Source organism: Mustela nivalis (assembly GCF_964662115.1).
Source record: "Mustela nivalis genome assembly, chromosome: 15".
Classification (NCBI taxonomy): Eukaryota; Metazoa; Chordata; class Mammalia; order Carnivora; family Mustelidae; genus Mustela; species Mustela nivalis.
In genome coordinates this window covers 57,737,357-57,751,661 of record NC_139034.1, presented here as the reverse complement: position 1 = coordinate 57,751,661, position 14,305 = coordinate 57,737,357, and the positions used below count along the sequence as shown (strand labels likewise).

The 14,305-nt window shown below is 43.2% G+C and overlaps 2 protein-coding genes across 5 annotated transcripts in view; one reads left to right on the top strand and one right to left on the bottom strand.

Annotated features, from left to right (window-relative positions):
• The window catches only part of UCHL3 (ubiquitin C-terminal hydrolase L3), a 105,191-nt gene extending 103,030 nt beyond the window's left edge, over positions 1-2,161 (bottom strand). Inside the window, exon 1 of the mRNA XM_082701245.1 lies at positions 2,085-2,161. The gene's annotated coding sequence lies outside the window, so the exon portion shown is untranslated. The remainder of the gene's footprint in view (positions 1-2,084) is intronic.
• TBC1D4 (TBC1 domain family member 4) overlaps positions 716-14,305 on the top strand; it is a 192,459-nt gene continuing 178,869 nt past the window's right edge. Inside the window, exon 1 of one of the 4 annotated variants that reach the window (XM_082701236.1) lies at positions 716-2,159. In XM_082701236.1, the coding sequence (XP_082557362.1) occupies positions 1,662-2,159 (498 nt within the window). In that variant the 5' untranslated portion in view covers positions 716-1,661. The remainder of the gene's footprint in view (positions 2,160-14,305) is intronic. The other 3 variants (XM_082701237.1, XM_082701238.1, XM_082701239.1) reach the window with 3 other exon arrangements.

Below are 14,305 nucleotides of genomic sequence, written 5' to 3'. Positions count from 1 at the left end.
TTGTAGAAGAAAGTTACTGGTAAGGTTCTAGAAGGTTTCAGTCTACATTCTGAGAACCTGTCACTGCTTCTTGAAGACATTTTGCACAAAGGTAGGTGGCGTAGTTATAAACCAAGTGATTAAACCTAAACAATTAATAAGGTCTCTTGGAACCTAGATGCTTTTTTACAAGAGAACTATCAGGGTGTACCCAGAAATTCAGTATAGGAATACTTAAGGGCAACTGATCATAATCATCTTACATAAATAGGATAAAAAAAAAAAATAACTCCAGGACTTTACAGAAAGTGAGCATGCCATTAAACTAAAAACAGTGAGAAACCTTTGGGGTTTGGGTTTTCATTCTCTCTGTAGGTACTTTGGGGAAAATTGGGAACTTGCAGTGTGTTTCCCATTTATTTTGTTTACTTATCGAATTCTTCATTATAATTCAGTAAGAGCAAAAAGAACGAGAATCTTATTTGCTAAAATGAAAAAAAAATACTTCTTTCTCCACTTTAAAGTTAGAATGATCGAATTATCCTTAAAATGTCTTCTGTGTACCTCGGCAATATATAAAAGGTGAGAAATCTCTACACTGCCTCTGAACTGGGTGCAAAAAATGGATAAAACAGAATTCTTTTGGGTAGTATCTGGAAATAAGATTCAGAAATTGTCAGGCAAGTCTTCAGAAAGAACTGAAACCATGCAAATGCTGTTCGTAAAAAAGAAGTCCCCACGCCCAGCGGAGAGGGGTCCCCTCTCCAGGGGGCAGCAGAGACGCGCGAGGGGCCGGGGACGTCGGCGATCCGGGAGAGGCGGTGTAGATGCAGGCAGTGCCCGCGCCAGCAGCAGGACTGCTGGCCCAGGGGCGGTTTGGAGCGGCGGGCTGGGACAGGGGCCGGGGGAAGAGGCGGAGAGGCGACTTCACAGAAAAGCTCTTAGAGGCGACGCTCTCCGCCCGCCCGGCGGGAGGCGGGGTAGCAGCTCGATTAAAGTAGCAGCCTGGAAGGAAGGAAGGCGCGAGGGAGGGACGGGAACAGTTGGGAGGAGGAGCAGCGAGCCGGGCCGCGGCGACAGCTAGGGGGAGCGGCCCAGCGTGGCCACGTTTTGGTATTGTTGTTTTCCAGCGGAACAGTACTCGCAGGCCCTTTCCGTAGGGCTGATCGCGCCGAAGCCCGGCGGCTCCGACCTTCCAGGTGACAGCCGGTCACCCTGGTAGGAGTCAGCTCCGCCCCAAGTCACCCCGCCCGCCCACAGCCCATTCCCCGCCCAGCCTCCATCTGCCTGCCCGGGGCGAGCGCGGCGGCCGCAGCGGCTCTGCAGCGCTGGAGCAGGCGGCGACGGGCAGCGGCGCAGGGTCCGCGGCGCAGGAAGGGGGAAGTGCGGCCCCGAGGCGCTAGCGCGAGGAAGGAGGATGGCGATTTAAGCCGCCCTCTCCTGCCAGTCCGGCTGCGGGGCGCTCCCCGGGGTGCCCGCCGCCCGAGCCTGCGAGCCGCGCCGGGGGGAGTGCCGCATGGGGCAGGGCCGCTGAAGCGCGGAGTTCGTGGTCTTGCCGTGCCAGAGAGGGCGCGGGGCCCGGGTGCGGCAGCTGGCACGGTTTCGGCGGCGCCTTCAGCGCGGCAGTCGGGGGCGCGGCGCGCCTACCCCGGCCGCCTCGGTGCCTTCGTGGGGCGCGAGTTATGGAGCCCCCCAGCTGCATTCAGGATGAGCCGTTCCCGCACCCTCTGGAGCCCGAGCCGGGCGCCCTTGCGCAGCCGGGCCTCGGGAAGCCGGGCGACAAACGGTTTCGGCTGTGGTACGTGGGGGGGTCGTGCCTGGACCGCAGGACCACGCTGCCCATGCTGCCCTGGCTCATGGCTGAGATCCGCCGGCGCAGCCAGAAGCCGGAGGCGGGCGGCTGCGGGGCGCCGGCCGCCCGCGAGGTGCTCCTGGTGCTTAGCGCGCCCTTCCTGCGCTGTGTCCCCGCTCCCGGCGTCGGGGCCTCGGGGGGCGTCGGCCCCGCGGCGGCGCAGCCCAACCCGGCGGTGTTCATCTTCGAGCACAAGGCACAGCACATCTCGCGCTTCATTCACAACAGCCACGATCTCACCTACTTTGCCTACCTGATCAAGGCGCAGCCCGACGACCCCGAGTCCCAGATGGCCTGCCACGTGTTCCGCGCCACAGACCCCAATCAGGCAAGACGGAGGCTCGAGGCGCGGGGGAGGGTCCGGCGCCCTGGGGAGGAGTCGCGGGGCTGGAGGCACTGGGACCCCTGAAGAAGGGCTGATGGACTGTGGTCGGGCTGCTAAGCGCGCGCCCTCCACGTGGCGCGCTCCAGCGTCCACTCCTCCTGTCCCGACGACCAGGAGTGTTGGAGCCAGCGTTCGGGGGTGGGCGGGGTGGCAGGAGCGGACGCCCGACGTGAGCGGGAGAGCGGGAGGGAGGCGGAGAGTGGTCCCGGGGTGGTGGAGCAGCGGGTGCGCCCCAGGAGGACGCGGCGAGCAGCGCTCGTCTTGGGAGGACTGCGGTGTCTGGGGTGTGCCTGGAGGAGGGAAGCCTGGCCTTGGCCTTGGTTTGCGTCTGTACGTGTGCGTGAGACCAGGCACTGGAGAGTTGGGGTCCTCGAGGCCCTGCACTCACTCTCCGCCTTGGTGGAGTGTTGCACCTTAACCCACGTGGAACGTCGAGTCCTAGTAACGGCAGCACCTGCGTGTCTGGGAGTTTAGGGAAAAGTTAGTCGACAACGATGTCACCAAGTAGGAATCTGCGTTTAGATTTTGAGTGCAAAGAAAACTTTTTGTTTCGTTTTGCCTTTTTTTTTTTTTTAAACAGTTTTGTTGTTGTTGTTGTTGTTGTTGTGTGTGTGTTTCCACATTAATTGGAGACAGATACCAGCTTGGGAGATTTATAAAGCCATTTCGTAAAAGAGGCCAAGATCTATTTTCTAATATTTCTCCAAAGTCTACTAAATTGAAGTGTCTGTTACCAAAAAGTGCATTTTTACTTTCTTAAAAACAGGCAAGCCCCTTTACCAATGGTTGGAGGAATCTAAACAAAACTTTGTGACAGTGATTAAGTCTTTGAAAACTCGTTTTAAAATAAAAGTGTAAGGAGTTTTTATCATGTGCTAAGCCCCTGAAATGCTATTCTAAAAACAGCTCTTTAATGTTTGCAAAGTGCTTTAGATGCTTTAGAAAAATAATGTTCTCTATATGTAAACAAAGTCTCAGTTGAAACATGCGGCTGTTCCTTGAGTAGCTGGGAAATTAATAGTAGTCAAGGCAGAAAAACATCCTGCAAATAGGCTTTTTTTCTTAATTCATTATTTTAGCATCTGTCATTGAAAGGGTTATTCACAAAAGGCCTGTAGTTGAATTGAAGAAAATAAAAGCTCATTGTCTTAGCTTTCATCAATTACTTTGTAAGCTAGATTAATACCTTAACATTCAGAACTGAAGAGAACAGTTTTAAGTTATATGACCACCGTTAAAATACCTTTTTACAAATGATCTCAACATTTAAATCCACGATTAAAATGCATTTCACTTTGTGCTTATTTGCTCAAAGCTTATTTTTAGCTTTTACCTCTGTTGAAATGGGAGTGCAGTATGTTCTTGATATCTGAAAATTATCACTAATTTTGTTGTATTAAGTTTGTTTTTTTTTTTTTTTTTTTTTGTTCTCTCAGTAAGGAGGAAGAAATTGCATTTTCCCAGGACTGTAAGGAATGTTTTATGATTTTGGGTAGCTTATGTTAAAGTATTTTCTTCAGATCTGATACATCATGGCTAATGTCATTGATGGTCAAAGTTTCTTTAAGGTCGAAGCACTTAAAATTCTTGACAGTGGCTGTTGAGCCCTTCCCAGCTTCGTTGTTAGAGGATCATTAAAAACATGCCCCCCCCCTTTTTACCTTAATTATGTATTTAGGTGTTTGAGGCTGAATGTGCTATTGTTTTACAAATAACAACAGGCTTAGGCTCATTTCTTCCTTTTGATCCTGTAGGAATACTGGGAACCATATGCCCATTTGATAAAAGAGAAAAAAACCCCTAACTTTTCCTGTTTATTGTCATTTCCCTGTTGAGACTTTGGTCTAAAGATATGGATTCCAGTTTACTCTGAACCTAGAGAATCCCTGGTAGAGGATCCTTAAATTGAAAGGCCAGATGTTGTTCCATGAAGGATTATCTCCAGCTATATAGCAGGGTTGCAAACTCAAATGCATGGGATCTGGTTGAGTGAGGTGGAGATTGAGTAAGGACCAAGGACCAGGAGTGATGCTTGTTTCTCAGGGAGTTACTCAGCACCAGTTGCAAATTGCATTAACGAGATACAAGTCTGGTGTTGTCAGAGCTTCTGGTTTCCTAAGAGTGGAAGTCTGGATTTTTTGTATGACTTCATATTTTAAAGTATTAGCAAATATTTTAAACATTTGAGATTCCTATCTGGACCAAACAAAACACATCTGAGGTTTGGCTTCAAAGATATAAAGGCTGCCACATTGTTTTTCATAAATATTTGTTGAAAGGACAAGTGCAATCATCAGGCTCTGTTGCTTTTTGCCACTTTTCCGTTTGGGCATCTGGATTCACTTAGTATGGCTCTCATAGTAGGCACAGGGCCATTTTGGGGGAGGAATTTATAAATAATATTCTCAAAAGTGATGTTTCTACAGCTGAACTGGGTAAAGAGATGGATTCCTCACATTGTACCATCTAGGGGTATGCTTCATACCCCAGAGTAGGCTCTGGATGGTTCTAGGCACCTTTGAAATCAGAAGGAAGAAGACCTACTATCTGCTTTGTCCCTGAGAATTATTTATTTAGTTGGACTTTAAGATCATTGTTAAAAGAGTCTCCAGTCACTGAATAAAGTATGGAAAGTAGCCTAGAGCAGTAGGCCGGCAAACATCCATGAATAACTTTGCCTCTGGTTTGTCTCTCATGCCTGTCCCTTTGCTGAAATAGGCCTTTGTGTAGGACGGCCATATAATTCATTGTTTAATGAATCTAGGATGTCTAATGAATTGTTCAATGAATCATCTAGGATGATCTTTTTTTTAAAGATTTATTTATTTGAGAGAGAGAGAAAGAGTACGTGTGAGGGAGGAGAGAGAGAAAATTTAAGCAGGCTCTCCACTGAGAGTGGTGCCCAACCTGGGGCTTGATTTTAGGACCCTGAGATCACGACCTGAGCCAGAATCAAGAGTCAGAGGCTTAACTGACTGAGCCAGCCACCCAGGCGCCTCTAATCTAGGGCAATTTTTATTGAGAACAGGGGCACTGCTAATTACACAGACATAACAAGGATAAACCCGGATCGTGTAGGGCAAACCAGGAAATGCGGTAACCACAGCTAAATGGAAAAGTTTGTGTTTATACCTAGCCGCTGAGATGGCTAGTTTCCACATAAGAAATGATAAGGTTTTGCAGAGTATCTGTTCATCTCTTTTGGGGGGTGGATCTACAGGTAACCTCTAAGATGGGAGCACTGTGCTAGTGGCTTGGGTCTGTTGTGGGGTGTTGCCATGGTGATGTGCCCTCTGGATCCCCCTCTCCTCTGCGGGGGGTCAGAGTCAACTTAAGCATGTGGGCCTAATGGAGCTCTCAGCCAGAATGGCCTAATGAGGAGCTGTTTGTCCCAGGTGCAAAGAGAGGTGGGGGTCAGGAGCAAACGAACCAGTTCCAGATCAAATGTGCCTGTGCGGAGTGGTTCCCATTTATTCAAGCCTGTGTGGTCCTGCACAGGAGGAATGTCAGGCTTAGTACATTTCAGACAAACTTGGATATTTGAATTAGTAAAAGTACTTAACTATATAATTAAAAAAAGAACTACTGGCATAAATTGAATTATAGACTTAAAACTGGTTGAGGAACCAAGAATATCTGATTCTCTATCTAAGATCTAGGGTAGGTCACTTATATTTTTCAAATTTTTATCTTTATCTGCTTTCAGAAAGAGACTGCGTAGCATTATCTCAATTTCCCAAATGAAAAGCAGAAATTATTCTAAGTTATGTCTATTTTACCATATGGAAAAAAAAGCAAGAGTTGTTAGTGTTTATAAATATTGTTAGAGATTAAAGATGTTAATTATCGTTTGCATTAGACTGCATGAAAATTATATTTCAAAATTACAGAAAAAGCAATCATTTAAAAAACAAAAACATGATTACTATGATTTTTGCTGATTTTGTTTATGTATTTCTTGAGGCTTGCAAGAATGTAATTTCAAAGAGATTTTATAAGTTGTGATCTTAAAATTCTTAAAGATGAACTTGACACCAGTTTATTTGAGTTCAAAGTTCTCTAAATTTGTAATGTTTTTTGTTTCTCTTAAAATATTTAGTATTTTCTGAGCTTTATTCAGGTAACCAATTTCAATTTAGTTCTGTTGATATCTTTCAAAAGGGATCATTTCTCAGAAGTTCTTACTCATTGCTAATGGGGCTATACTAGTCAGGAAACTAAAGAAATGGAAATCTGAAAGTTTTCATGTTTCTCTTTCTGCTTCTGGAATAGTCTGTGCCATTCTAGACAGATAGATCTCTCCCTTCATGTTTGCTATAGTTGCTTTTTTGTCACCAACCAACCCCCCCTGTCCTGATTTGAGTTGGAGGTTGAATTGCCCTGGCTCTACACCATGGTAGAATCTTGACCTTGATATCTGGGGGAAAGGTAAAAAATGTGTGCCCAGAACCTCCCAATTATGAGGCAGTGTTAGTTATAGTGAAGACTGAGATTATTCAGTTATCTGGGCTTGTTTATCATAAGCCAGAGTTGTGGTTCTCAAACTTGAGTATGTATCAGAATTACCTGCTTGTGGACGCCTCGTGGCTCAGTTGGTTAAGCAACTGCCTTCGGCTCAGGTTGTGGTCCCAGAGCCCTGGGATCGAGTCCCACATTGGGCTCCCAGCTCCATGGGGAGTCTGCTTCTCCCTCTGACCTCCCCTCTCATGCTTTCTGTCACTGTCTCTCTCTCTCTCTCAAAATAAACAAAAAAAAAGAAAAAAAAATTACCTGCTTGTTAAAACACATGACTACCCACACCCCCTCCAATTTCTGATGTTAACAAGGTCTCCCAATGATGATGCTCAGTCTACTGGTCTGGGGACCACACATCGAGATCCACTGCCCTCAATGATTTATTCATTTGTTGGGTTATATGACCACTTCTATACACTTAGTTATTTTTGCAATTCTCAGACTTAGAAGTTCAAGGTGAGTGTGAGGAGGAGTAATATCTGACTACAGAAGATTTTTTAAGAAAATCTTCAATTTCTAGCTAAATGGCTTTGCATATCTTCCCTAGATAGTTATTCTGCTGGTCATCCTAGGACTATCCATGTGATGAATGAAAACTTTACCTTTCAAGCCAAAGTTTGAAGTTTTGCAGATGGAATAAGCAAGTTTCTTGGGAGTATGCCGCAATGTGAGGTTATGATAAGATTTTTCAAAAAATAAAGATTTATTTATTTGCATCCAGAGAAATAACAGCATTCTGCATGTTTGGCACCCTGACTGTTAAGAAAATCAAGCAGGGGTGCCTGGGTGGTTTAGCTGGTTGGACTTCTGACTCTTGATTTCAGCTCAGGTCACAATCTCAGGATCCTGGGCTCCAGCACCGCTTTGAACTCTGTGCTCCGCTATGGGTCTGCTTGGGATTCTCTTTCTCCCTCTCCTCTGCCCCTCCCCACCACTTGCACTCTGTATCCTCTAAAATAAATAAATCTTAAAAACAAAAAATCAGACAAAAAGAAATAGAGTTGATATTTTGGTGAATAAGATGATGACCATTCTGAGTAATTATTGCTCCCATGGCTATCGTTTGTGTGAGTGTTGAGAAAACTTAAAATCTACTCTTAGCAAATTTCAAGTATACAATTTAGTATTTTATTAATGATAGTCACCAGGTTGTCTGCTCATTAGATCTTCAGAACTTAGTCATCCTGCACAACTGACGGTTGGTACTGTTCGACCAACATCTTTCCATTTCTGCCATCTCCCAGCTCCTGGAAACTGCAATTCTCCTCTGTGCATTTATGAGTGTGACTTTCTAGGTACCATATGTGAATGAGATTATGCAGTATTTGTTTACTCTTTCTCATGTTTATATTAAAAATATCCATAGTTAAATATGCTCATTAAATTTGTAAAATAATTAATGTTTAGTGCATGCTTGGATATAGTTATACCTATATATGTGTATTCATTATAAAAATATATTTTTATATATTTGTTTTAATGAGAAGCAAAAGGTCTACATGATATCTTAGGCTGGGGAAGTTGAACTCTGGTGTATCTTTTATGTAGTGGCCTTAGGAAGGCAGGGAAGTAAACTATGACAGTCTCTCTGTAACCTCTGTAAGTACAGTTTAGAATAAAAATTTAGAATAAGTTTGGAAAAGAATATAAAGCTTTAGGATGTGTATTTAAGAACAGGTACAACTATGCATTATATCAAGTATATATAAACTATATAAACACTATAAAGTATAAGAAAGTATGAAGTATAAACTATTAAACTATTATAAGATGAAACTATACAATTATATAGTATAAAGTATAAAATTATAAGATATAAAAATAGTATACTTACCATCATTATAAAATATATATGATCAAGCAAGAAGTACTGGAACCAAGTTGTCCTATCATAATTATCTTTTTTTTTTTTTTTAAGATTTATTTATTTATTTGACAGAGAGAGATTACAAGTAGGCAGAGAGGCAGGCAGAGAGAGAGAGGAGGAAGCAGGCTCCCTGCTGAGCAGAGAGCCCGATGCGGGACTCGATCCCAGGACCCTGAGATCATGACCTGAGCCGAAGGCAGCGGCTTAACCCACTGAGCCACCCAGGCGCCCCTATCATAATTATCTTAATTTAAAGACAAAAGAATATGTAAATTTTTAGAAAAGATTTTATTTATTTATTTGGGTGGAGAGGAAGAATACCAGTGCAGGGGAGGGGTAGAGGGAGAAGCAGAGTCTGCGCTGAGCAGAGAGCTGGACTCGGAGCTCCATCCCGGGACCCTGAGATCCTGACCTGAGCCAAAGACAGATGCTTTTTTTTCTTTTCAAATGAAAAGTTTTATTTATTTATTTGTCAGAGAGAGAGAGAGTGAGCGCAAGCAGGGGGAGCGTCAGGCAAAGGGAGAAGCCAGCTTTCTGCTGAGCGGGGATTTCGATGTGTCCATCCCAAGACACTGGGATCATGATGCTTAAACGACTGAGCCACCCAGGCACCCCAAGAAAATGTAAAAGTTGAAGTCAAAATAAAGCCCAATGACTTGATGGGCTTATGTATGCTTTTGTAGGAGTTCAAGAAGAAAAAAGGGGTTTAGAAAAAAAAATCACAAGGACCATAGTGACACCGGCATGCTGTTCCCATGCTGTGTCCTAGTCCTGTTGTTTGGGAAAATATCTTTTATTCATTGAATTTAGGTTGTTAGTATAAATAGTACTGGTTTTATACTTGTGTTTGTGGCTATTTTGTACATTGATTCTGTCTTTAGAGTTGTTTAAAAACTAATGCTATAAGCATATGGAGTTTATATCTAGATTTTTGTGAACATATTTAAATAGACTAAGTGAAATAACGATATCTTCTTCAGTATCTTTTCTTTGAAAAGATACTGAACAATCCGTAAGTTTGGAAAACTCTGGGTTTAAACTTTTAGATGTTATTTAATGGATCCCTGATAATTTATAATCACATGATAGAAAGGGAAAAATGTGGTTGGTTTAATTTCAGATTATCTTAACACTGGTATCTGCAGCCCACCAAGAAGATATGGGAGTTACAATGTTTTAAATTACTGATCTCTTCCAAGTTTTATTTCTTGTAAGAGGTTGGGTTGGAAAGAGGATCTCCAAGTAATGGGATTTTCCTGGCTAAATATAGAAGCCTAAATTTGCTGCTCCAGTTCTTTTACGTTGTGGCTGCCCTTAACTAGTTCCATAGTTTCCACTTTGACACTGCTGTGAATTTTTACATGAATTTCTAAAATTCTCAATGTTAGAACCATGGAACTTTATACTATCAATGTCACTTTGGAGGAGTTCATTATCATTTTTAGTTTCTTTTTTTTTCTTTTTTTTTTTTTTTTAGATTTTATTTATTTATTTGACAGAGAGAGAGATCATAAGTAGGCAGAGAGGCAGGCAGAGAGAGAGGAGGAAGCAGGCTCCCTGCTCTGCAGGGAGCCTGAAGCAGGGCTCCATCCCAGGACCCTGGGATTATGACCTGAGCTGAAGAGAGAGGCTTTAACCCATTGAGCCACCCAGGTGCCCCCAGTTTTAGTTTTCGAAGTCAAACTGTACTTCTGGGCAAATCAGGCATTCTTTTGCATCTTACCATTGTACCTTCATAAACATTTCCAGGAGCAGGTTATATAGTCTGGACAAATACATTTATGATCTAGGCCTTTTGCAGGCCAACAGGCAAATTTGTTTTTAGGCCCTCGATGGCTCCTGGCTTTTTCAATTAGCCTCTTGCCCTGGTTTCAGGCAATTCATTCTCATTAGCTGAGCAGCCTGAGAGATTTTTGTGGGTTTACCTAAAATTAAGCTGATGGCCTTCCTGGTTGGTTTTCTAAATCTCTCTTCCCATTAGGTCCCTGGGAGCATGCTCTGTATCTGTCGGGATATCTTTTCACTCTGTGCTGACTGCTCACTGTGAAGACCAGCCAGTGCCTGTTGCCTAGCTCTTAAATATTGCGTGCTGTCTGCTTGATTGAATTGTTTTCCAGTTGTGGACGCTTGTTTTCCCTCTTCCGGGAGATGATCTGATGTCTGGTCCTTGCTCTTTCTTGTTGGCTTCTTCTAAAGCTATGAAGCTTGTGTACTGATTTTATTTTAGTTTTCATATAGAATTTTGCAAAGGTCTGTTGACATGAACATAGCCTAATAGTAATGGTGGGCATGACTCCTCTATGTTCATCCATAATTCTTTTTTTTTTTTAAGTTTATTTTTTAAGTAACCTAGACCCAACATGGGGCTCAAAATCACAACCCCAAGATTAAGAGTCACATGCTCTACCAACTGAGCCAGCAAGGCACTGCTCATCTCTAATTTTTTTTATCTAATTTGAGGCATGTTCAATAGGCAGATCTCTGGTTTCTAATCCCAATATTAAAAATAATGTAAAAAGGGATGGTATTACATTCTGTTTCTTGGCACCACCCTTTATATTTTAACTTCCCCATTGATTCTAAACCTTTTCCAGAGGTCAGATTGTTCTGTTAAAATAATAAATGATATTTGACAACTTTGCTCATTCTGTGCTTGTATAAGTACAATGTGTTGGGTCATAGCAATAGAGACTAGTCATAGCAACAGAGAATAATATGCTGTTAGGGATCTGGGAATTAGTTAATTGGCATTAAACCTGTTTCTTTTTTTTTTTTTTTTCTTTAATTTCTTAAAGAAGATTTTATTTATTTGAGAGGGAGAGAAGAGACAGAGCACACAAGCATGAGCGGGAGTGTGGGTGGCAGAGGGAGAAGCAGACTCCCTGCTGAGCAGGGAGCCCGACGTGGGGCTCCATCCCAGGACCTGGAGATCACGGCCCGAGCTGGAGGCAGACACATAATGACTGAGCTGCTCAGGAGCCCCTAAAACTGCTTCTCTTAGAAGTTAGATTGGGGCGCCTGGGTGGCTCAGTGGGTTAAGCCTCTGCCTTCGGCTCAGGTCATGATCTCAGGGTCCTGGGATCGAGCCCCGCATCGGGCTCTCTGCACAGCAGGGAGTCTGCTCCCCCCTCTTTCTCTGCCTGCCTCTCTGCCTACTTGTGATCTCTTTCTCTGTTACATGAAGAAATAAAAAATCTTTAAAAGAAAAAAAATTAGATTGGAGATGTATATATATTTGAGATTATATTATATGTTTTGACTAGTGGATGGTGAACAAGACTAAATAAAATATGTCTTAATTAGTATATGAGAAAATATAGGAGTTCTTTAGAATAAAGAGCATAAAAAACAATCTTTAATTTCTCAAGTAGTCTTACCTAAGCCTACCTTAGATTCTAGCATTTTGTCTCTCTTTTGCTTGATATACCATAAAAATCCAGCATTTGCTTCTGTCTTTGGGAATTATACTCTAAACTTCTAGCAGCCAGTTATAATAGTAATAATAATAATGATACTCGTTCTAATCACTATGTATTTATTTATTTTCTTGACCATGCGGTTCTCAAACTTTAACATGCATCACCTGGAAATTTGTAATAATGACCGATCACTGGACTCCGCCCCCAGAGCTGCTGGTTGTGAAAGTCCTGGGTGATGTCCAGAATTTGTGTCTGTGACAGGTTCCCAGGTGATGCTGATACTCCAGATCCAGGATTACCTTGGACAACTACTGCTCTAAACCAGCAGCTGGCAAACTATGACCTTTGTTTTTAAAATACAGGTTCATTTTAACCAGCTCTTCTCCCCTGTTTACATACTGTCTGTGGCCGGTTTCCTGCTCCATGGCAGTCTTGAGTATTTTGGGCAGACACTCTCTGGCCACCAAGCTTAAAGTCTTTTTATTATTTGTTCCTTCACTAAGTTTGCTGACTTCTGCTCTAGATAATATATATATATATATCTTAAAGATTTTATTTATTTATTTGACAGAGATCACAAGTAGGCAGAGAGGCAGGCAGAGAGAGAGAGAGAGGGAAGCAGGCTTCCTGCGGAGCAGAGAGCCCGATGCGGGACTCGATCCCAGGACCCTGAGATCATGACCCAAGCCGAAGGCAGCAGCCCAAACCACTGAGCCACCCAGGTGCCCCTAGGTAATATTTTTTAAATGTTTTTTTTTAATCCCCGTTTTATAGGTGAGAAAATGAAGCCCATCGTTTTCCTAAGGACACAAGCTATCAAGGAACGGATCTGGGATTCCATACCCCATATATTTTCTAAAACCCACTTTGTAAATTTTTATTGATGGCCCCCACATTTATCAAGGTAGCCTAGCTCTTTTCTCTGAACTCAAGCCTTTTTTTTTTTTTTTTTTTTTAGTTTCTAAATGCTTCCTTGATACCTACACTTATAGATGTAGTTACTAATGCTGGTAAACCAAGGGATTATATTGGAGTCCTACTTTTCACTCCCCAGCTACAGTTCTGGAGGGATGGCCTGTTGATTCAACCTCCAAAACTTAGTTTTAACAGGTTACATCTCTCCACCACACCTGCCCCCAGGTGGTATAACCCCTGCCATCTCTTGCTGGGCCTCTTCTCCTCTCCGCTGTTCTCCCTGCTCTGCTCTTGCTCTCCTGTCAGACTCTTCTTCCATGGAACCCCAGGTGTGTGCTTATAAAACACTAGCCAGACCAGGTTCCCTTTGCACTCCGAGTAACATGTAAATTTCCCCTTACAGTTGGGTGGGTCCGTCCAGCTTGGACGGCTGCTCTCCAGTCCCTGCTGTACACTTCAGCTGTCCTTAAACAAGCCCAGCCAGCTCCGGGGTCACTTCAGAACCTTTGCATGTGTGGTCCGCATTCTTGCTAGATTGGCTTTTTCTCAGATCTCAGTTCTTTGCCTAAATCACAAATGTTGCTTACGCAGATTGGTCTCTGGTGACCCTCTATCTAAAGTAGACAGGTAACCCAGTTTTTCATTCTATCTCAGCCCTGTTTTCCTTCTGACACGAGTACCTTTAAAATTATTATTACTTTTTTTTAAGTAGGCTTCACACCCAACGTGGGGCTTGAACTCATGACTCTTAGATCAAGAGTTACGTGATTTACCAACCGGGCCAGCCAGGCACCCCTAAAATTAATTTTTAAAAAATTCTAGGGGAATGTCATCCACTATTTCTAGAATGTAAGGTAAACTTCATAGGGAGAGAGCTCTTGTCTGCTCATGGTTGTATACCTGGGACCTAGTTCTGTAATAGAGATTCATTGCAACAGATTGAAATTAAGAATCAGTACCTGCCCTCAAGGAATTTAAATCTGCTGGCAAGAGACTGAAATCTGTTTGCCGGGATGTGCGCATGTTCCCATATTTGTCACCTTTAGTTGTTAACTTTAGTAAGAGTTAATTGTACTGTTTGCTCAGTTTTATTTTTGTTGTGAATATTTATAATTTTAGAGACATCATCCTGCTTATAATATTAAGTGGGTTTATAAAGAAGACATATTTTAAAATATTTTATTTATTTATTTGACAGAAATCACAAGTAGACAGAGAGGCAGGCAGAGAGAGAGAGGAGGAAGTAGGCTCCCTGCTGAGCGAAGAGCCTGATAGGGGGCTCGATCCCAAGACCCTGAGATCATGACCTGAGCTGAAGGCAGAGGCTTTAACCCACTGAGCCACCCAGGCACCCCAAGAAGGCATTTAAAAAA